The 7,600-nt window shown below is 37.8% G+C and overlaps 1 protein-coding gene across 1 annotated transcript in view; it reads right to left on the reverse strand.

Moving 5' to 3' along the window:
• Positions 1–553: 553 nt before the first annotated feature.
• The window catches only part of LOC147471011 (uncharacterized), an 8,584-nt gene continuing 1,537 nt past the window's right edge, over positions 554–7,600 (reverse strand). Inside the window, exons 2-5 of the mRNA XM_086541390.1 lie at positions 6,993–7,600; positions 6,655–6,805; positions 1,128–1,298; positions 554–779 (exon numbers count right to left, since the gene is read on the reverse strand). The exon at positions 6,993–7,600 is cut by the window's right edge and continues 110 nt beyond it. Coding sequence (XP_086397516.1) covers positions 627–779; positions 1,128–1,298; positions 6,655–6,805; positions 6,993–7,600 — 1,083 coding nt within the window. The 3' untranslated portion in view covers positions 554–626. The remainder of the gene's footprint in view (positions 780–1,127; positions 1,299–6,654; positions 6,806–6,992) is intronic.

Below are 7,600 nucleotides of genomic sequence, written 5' to 3' on the forward strand. Positions count from 1 at the left end.
AATCACAAATTAATAAATATCTATGTTCAAATAAAGCACAAGTACATACAAATAAATATATCATATTTAAAACAAAATTATTCCAATAGCTATTTGCAAATTAGAATCAATTTTTTTTAGTAATCAAGTTTCTTTATAAAACAATAAAAAAAAGTCTGTCTGAAAGAATGTGAATAGAAACTACATCTAAAACTAATAAGATTATATCTTAAACAAATCAAAAACGTTAAGGAAATCGGACTTTGCAAAAAAAAAAGAAAAAAATGAATTGTATTATGCTTGAGTATTTGAGAATTGCACACAGGAAAGGCATTTCCTTCTATTTGTACTCATAGGTTATAATCAATATTGCATCTAGACAGAGCAAACACGAAGCTCTTACCAGGAAAGGGAAGTATAGAAATATATATATATATATATATATATATATATATATATATATATATATATATATATATATATGTATATATATATATGTGTGTGTGTGTGTGTGTGTGTGTGTGTGTATGTGTGTGTGTGTCAAGTCCTTCCCTATCAAAAAAAAAGAAAAAGAAAAAAAAAAAAAAAAAAAATCATGAAAAATTGACTTTCTTAAAAGAAAGACTGGACACCATGACCGCAAATTCTCAGTTGACAAGGCACACGCCCCGGATGCATCCTTGACAGAGATTGCCATTATGGGAGGAACCTGATGTGCCTGGGCGCCGTGTGCGGATCGGTTGTGGGGTTTTCAGCCCGTAGACTTCCGAGCAAATCTTGTAGTAGAGGTTAGTGACGATCTGGAATGAGAAATTTTATTCATAAGGTCGAATGAAAAAAAAAGTGGAAGTAGGAAAAAAATAATAAGTCAATGAAAGGAGGGACAATGGGAATATATGAGGGGGAGGGGGAGGGGTGAGAGGGGGATAGAGAGAGAGAGAGAGAGAGAGAGAGAGAGAGAGAGAGAGAGAGAGAGAGAGAGAGAGAGAGAGAGAGAGAGAGAGAGACAGACAGAGACAGAGAGAGAAAGAAAAGAGAAAATAGTGAGATTATCACAAATTATCATCCAATTATACAAGAGTGTATCCAAGCGCGAAGATTACCAACCAAAACCTCCCAAAACCTAAACACAAGAACCCCCACAATACCTTTTGTGCTTCCTCCGGATACCAAATCGGCATCTCAAACGTGCCAGGATTGCAAGCAGAACACTTCTGTCCCAGGATATGGTACAGGACCTGGCCGTGTTGCAGCCTCCAGTTCCATCGGTAGGAAAACATCACGACTCCGCGCATGCTCGTCCAGCCAACTTGACATCCCTGGAAGAAGAAGAACAAGAAAAAAAAAAAAAAAATGATGAGTCTGACTCTTCTTCGTTTTTTTTTTTTTTTTTTTTTTTAAACGAGCTGGAAATGTGTTTTAATATTCAAATATTGGTTTTAGCTTTGGCGTTCAAAGATTGGTTTTAAAGGTGACGTTCAAAGATTGGTTTTAAAGGTGACGTTCAAAGATTGGTTTAAAAGGTGACGTTCAAAGATTGGTTTCAAATGTGACGTTCAAAGATTGGTTTAAAAGGTGACGTTCAAAGATTGGTTTCAAATGTGACGTTCAAAGATTGGTTTAAAAGGTGACGTTCAAAGATTGGTTTCAAATGTGACGTTCAAAGATTGGTTTAAAAGGTGACGTTCAAAGATTGGTTTCAAATGTGACGTTCAAAGATTGGTGTCAAAGGTGACATTCAAAGATTGGTTTTAAAGGTGACATTCAAAGATTGGTTTTAAAGGTGACATTCAAAGATTGGTTTTAAAGGTGACATTCAAATATTGGTTTTAAAGGTGACATTCAAAGATTGGTTTTAAAGGTGACGTTCAAAGATTGGTGACAAAGGTGACGTTCAAAGATTGGTTTTAAAGGTGACGTTCAAAGATTGGTGACAAAGGTGACGTTCAAAGATTGGTGACAAAGGTGACGTTCAAAGATTGGTTTTAAAGGTGACGTTCAAAGATTGGTGACAAAGGTGACGCTCAAAGATTGGTTTTAAAGGTGATATTCAAAGATTGGTTTTAAAGGTGACATTCAAAGATTGGTTTTAAAGGTGACATTCAAAGATTGGTTTTAAAGGTGACATTCAAATATTGGTTTTAAAGGTGACATTCAAAGATTGGTTTTAAAGGTGACGTTCAAAGATTGGTTTTAAAGGTGACATTCAAAGATTGGTTTTAAAGGTGACGTTCAAAGATTGGTGACAAAGGTGACGTTCAAAGATTGGTGACAAAGGTGACGTTCAAAGATTGGTTTTAAAGGTGACGTTCAAAGATTGGTTTTAAAGGTGACGCTCAAAGATTGGTTTTCAAGGTGACGTTCAAAGATTGGTTTTAAAGGTGGCGTTCAAAGATTGGTGACAAAGGTGACGCTCAAAGATTGGTGACAAAGGTGACGTTCAAAGATTGGTTTTCAAGGTGACGTTCAAAGATTGGTGACAAAGTTAACGCTCAAAGATTGGTGACAAAGGTGACGCTCAAAGATTGGTTTTCAAGGTGACGCTCAAAGATTGGTGACAAAGGTGACGCTCAAAGATTGGTTTTAAAGGTGACACTCAAAGATTGGTTTTAAAGGTGACGCTCAAAGATTGGTGACAAAGGTGACGTTCAAAGATTGGTTTTCAAGGTGACGTTCAAAGATTGGTGACAAAGTTAACGCTCAAAGATTGGTGACAAAGGTGACGCTCAAAGATTGGTTTTCAAGGTGACGCTCAAAGATTGGTGACAAAGGTGACGCTCAAAGATTGGTGACAAAGGTGACGCTCAAAGATTGGTGACAAAGGTGACGCTCAAAGATTGGTGACAAAGGTGACGCTCAAAGATTGGTTTTAAATGTGACGCTCAAAGATTGGTGAGAAAGGTGACGCTCAAAGATTGGTTTTAAAAGTGACGCTCAAAGATTGGTTTTAAATGTGACGCTCAAAGATTGGTGACAAAGGTGACGCTCAAAGATTGGTTTTAAATGTGACGCTCAAAGATTGGTTTTAAAGGTGACGCTCAAAGATTGGTTTTAAAGGTGACGTTCAAAGATTGGTTTTAAAGGTGACGTTCAAAGATTGGTGAGAAAGGTGACGCTCAAAGATTGGTTTTAAAAGTGACGCTCAAAGATTGGTTTTAAATGTGACGCTCAAAGTTTGGTGACAAAGGTGACGCTCAAAGATTGGTTTTAAATGTGACGCTCAAAGATTGGTTTTAAATGTGACGCTCAAAGATTGGTTTTAAAGGTGACGCTCAAAGATTGGTTTTAAAGGTGACGTTCAAAGATTGGTTTTAAAGGTGACGTTCAAAGATTGGTTTTAAAGGTGACGTTCAAAGATTGGTTTTAAAGGTGACGTTCAAAGATTGGTGTCAAAGGTGACGTTCAAAGATTGGTTTTAAAGGTGACGTTCAAAGATTGGTTTTAAAGGTGACGTTCAAAGATTGGTTTTAAAGGTGACGCTCAAAGATTGGTTTCAAAGGTGACGTTCAAAGATTGGTTTTAAAGGTGACGTTCAAAGATTGGTTTTAAAGGTGACGCTCAAAGATTGGTTTCAAAGGTGACGTTGAAAGATTGGTTTTAAATGTGACGTTCAAAGATTGGTGTCAAAGGTGACATTCAAAGATTGGTTTCAAAGGTGACGTTCAAAGATTGGTTTTAAAGGTGACGCTCAAAGATTGGTTTTAAAGGTGACGTTCAAAGATTGGTTTTAAAGGTGACGTTCAAAGATTGGTTTTAAAGGTGACGTTCAAAGATTGGTTTTAAAGGTGACGTTCAAAGATTGGTTTTAAAGGTGACGTTCAAAGATTGGTTTTAAAGGTGACGTTCAAAGATTGGTTTTAAATGTGACGTTCAAAGATTGGTTTTAAAGGTGACGTTGAAAGATTGGTTTTAAAGGTGACGTTGAAAGATTGGTTTTAAAGGTGACGCTCAAAGATTGGTTTCAAAGGTGACGTTCAAAGATTGGTTTTAAAGGTGACGCTCAAAGATTGGTTTCAAAGGTGACGTTCAAAGATTGGTTTTAAAGGTGACGTTCAAAGATTGGTTTTAAAGGTGACGTTGAAAGATTGGTTTTAAAGGTGACGTTCAAAGATTGGTTTTAAATGTGACGTTCAAAGATTGGTTTCAAAGGTGACGTTCAAAGATTGGTGACAAAGGTAACGTTCAGATACTGGTGTCAAAGGTGACATTCAAAGATTGGTTTTAAAGGTGACGTTGAAAGATTGGTTTTAAAGGTGACGCTCAAAGATTGGTTTTAAAGGTGACGCTCAAAGATTGGTTTCAAAGGTGACGTTCAAAGATTGGTTTTAAAGGTGACGTTCAAAGATTGGTTTTAAAGGTGACGTTGAAAGATTGGTTTTAAATGTGACGTTCAAAGATTGGTTTCAAAGGTGGCGTTCAAAGATTGGTTTTAAAGGTGACGTTGAAAGATTGGTTTTAAAGGTGACGTTCAAAGATTGGTTTTAAATGTGACGTTCAAAGATTGGTTTCAAAGGTGACGTTCAAAGATTGGTGACAAAGGTAACGTTCAGATACTGGTGTCAAAGGTGACATTCAAAGATTGGTTTTAAAGGTGACGTTGAAAGATTGGTTTTAAAGGTGACGTTAAAAGATTGGTTTTAAATGTGACGTTGAAAGATTGGTTTTAAATGTGACGTTCAAAGATTGGTTTTAAAGGTGACGTTTAAAGATTGATGACAAAGGTGGCGTTCAAAGATTGGTTTTAAAGGTGACGTTTAAAGATTGGTGACAAAGGTGACGTTTAAAGATTGGTAACAAAGATGACGTTTAAAGATTGGTGTCAAAGGTGACGTTCAAAGATTGGTTTTAAAGGTGACGTTCAAAGATTGGTTTTAAAGGTGACGTTCAAAGATTGGTTTTAAAGGTGACGTTCAAAGATTGGTTTTAAAGGTGACGTTCAAAGATTGGTTTTAAAGGTGACGTTCAAAGATTGGTTTTAAAGGTGACGTTCAAAGATTGTTTTTAAAGGTGACGTTCAAAGATTGGTGACAAAGGTGACGTTCAAAGATTGGTTTTAAATATAACGTTCAAAGATTGGTTTTAAAGGTGACGTTCAAAGATTGGTTTTAAAGGTGGCGTTCAAAGATTGGTTTTAAATATAACGTTCAAAGATTGGTTTTAAAGGTGACGTTCAAAGATTGGTTTTAAAGGTGACGTTCAAAGATTGGTTTTAAAGGTGACGTTCAAAGATTGGTTTTAAAGGTGACGTTCAAAGATTGGTTTTAAAGGTGACGTTCAAAGATTGGTGACAAAGGTGGCGTTCAAAGATTGGTTTTAAAGGTGACGTTCAAAGATTGGTTTTAAAGGTGACGTTCAAAGATTGGTTTTAAAGGTGACGTTCAAAGATTGGTGACAAAGGTGGCGTTCAAAGATTGGTGTCAAAGGTGACGTTCAAAGATTGGTTTTAAAGGTGACGTTGGAAGATTGGTGACAAAGGTGACGTTCAGAGATTGGTTTTAAAGGTGACGTTTAAAGATTGGTTTTAAAGGTGACGCTCAAAGATTGGTTTTAAAGGTGACATTCAAAGATTGGTTTTAAAGGTGACGCTCAAAGATTGGTTTTAAAGGTGACATTCAAAGATTGGTTTTAAAGGTGACGTTCAAAGATTGGTTTTAAAGGTGACGCTCAAAGATTGGTTTTAAAGGTGACATTCAAAGATTGGTTTTAAAGGTGACGTTCAAAGATTGGTGGACAAAGAGTTGACGTTCAAAGATAAAGGTGACGTTCAAAGATTGGTTTTAAAGGTGACATTCAAAGATTGGTTTTAAAGGTGACGTTCAAAGATTGGTTTTCAAGGTGACGTTCAAAGATTGGTTTTAAAGGTGACGTTCAAAGATTCGTTTTAAAGGTGACGTTCAAAGATTGGTTTTAAAGGTGACGTTCAAAGATTGGTGACAAAGGTGACGTTCAAAGATTGGTTTTAAAGGTGACGTTCAAAGATTGGTTTTAAAGGTGACGTTCAAAGATTGGTTTTAAAGGTGGCGTTCAAAGATTGGTTTTAAAGGTGGCGTTCAAAGATTGGTTTTAAAGGTGACGTTCAAAGATTGGTTTTAAAGGTGACGTTGAAAGATTGGTGACAAAGGTGACGTTCAAAGATTGGTAACAAAGGTGACGTTTAAAGGTTGGTGACAAAGGTGACGTTCAGAGATTGGTTTTAAAGGTGACGTTTAAAGATTGGTTTTAAAGGTGACGTTTAAAGATTGGTGACAAAGGTGACGTTCAAAGATTGGTGTCAAAGGTGACGTTCAAAGATTGGTTTTAAAGGTGACGTTCAAAGATTGGTGACAAAGGTGACGTTCAAAGATTGGTGTCAAAGGTGACGTTCAAAGATTGGTTTTAAAGGTGACGTTCAAAGATTGGTGTCAAAAGTGACGTTGAAAGATTGGTTTTAAAGGTGACGTTGAAAGATTGGTTTTAAAGGTGACGTTTAAAGATTGGTGACAAAGTTGACGTTGAAAGATTGGTTTTAAAGGTGACGTTCAAAGATTGGTTTTAAAGGTGACGTTCAAAGATTGGTGTCAAAGGTGACGCTCAAAGATTGGTTTTAAATGTTTCAGCTGTGACACTGTGCATGAATTCAATCCCAGCACTTGGGTAAAAATTTCTTCCTGCTAGACAATGACTCAACCGACTTACCTTGCAATAGAACCTGACTTTGGCGAAGTCCTTGAACGTGGACCAGCCTGTAACAGCTTTGCAGTTACGCTTGGCGACCTTCAGCTCCCATTGATCAGGCAGGTTGCGGAAGAGCAAGTTCATATACTCTACCAACATGTCGAAAACACATCTGAAGAATAATTCAATAATTCTAGAAATGTTGCAGTTACAAGCAGGTATAGTTTGGGACATCATCCTCAGAAAAATAGTTATATAAAATAGTTATTCAAGATACTAAAATATAAAAAGCTGATAAAACATATTCGTCGAAAGATAGGATCCCTCTGAAACGGGGAAGTTAAACAATTCACACTTACAGATGACTTTTAGTGCGTCGAGTTGGCAGCAGTACAGGACGTCCGAGAAAGTCTTCGGGAAGATTCAGGTGATGGAAACAGTTGTAGATCGGGAGGTGCGGCGGTGGTCGATGAAGAGACTGATTTCCTTTCACAGCATTAACTTTTAGGTACGTATCTGACTCCTTGTTGTCCTCTTGTAGTTCTGCGTCATGTTCCATCATGTTTCGCGCCATTTCCTCGTTTGGGTCAACCTCGAAATCAGGAAGGTCACCAGCGTGTGAATTCTTGTGAAGGGGATACCAACAGCCATCTGGACCAATGACTCCTGTGCTGTCACTATCCTCATAAGCATTACTGGTCGCTGGCATATCACCTGAGCCATCCTTGTCCTCAAACTGATTAACGACAATCATGCAGGCGCCGTACGGGTCGTCACTCTGCGTATAACTGCCATAGGTGACACTCCCGGAGCTTGACACTGTGGGGGCCAACACACACACCATCCCTGGATAAGAGCCCATGTTCCCGACCGGGGCCTGGTCGTAAGGGCTGTGTGGGAAGCTCCAGGGAGAACCCAAAGGTCTTCCTTCCTGACGTGACATTCCAGGGCTCTTCAGGGGGTCCTC

This window comes from Penaeus japonicus, unplaced genomic scaffold, assembly GCF_977035675.1.
Source record: "Penaeus japonicus unplaced genomic scaffold, GWHDUDI00000001_assembly GWHDUDI00000011, whole genome shotgun sequence".
NCBI lineage: Eukaryota > Metazoa > Arthropoda > Malacostraca > Decapoda > Penaeidae > Penaeus > Penaeus japonicus.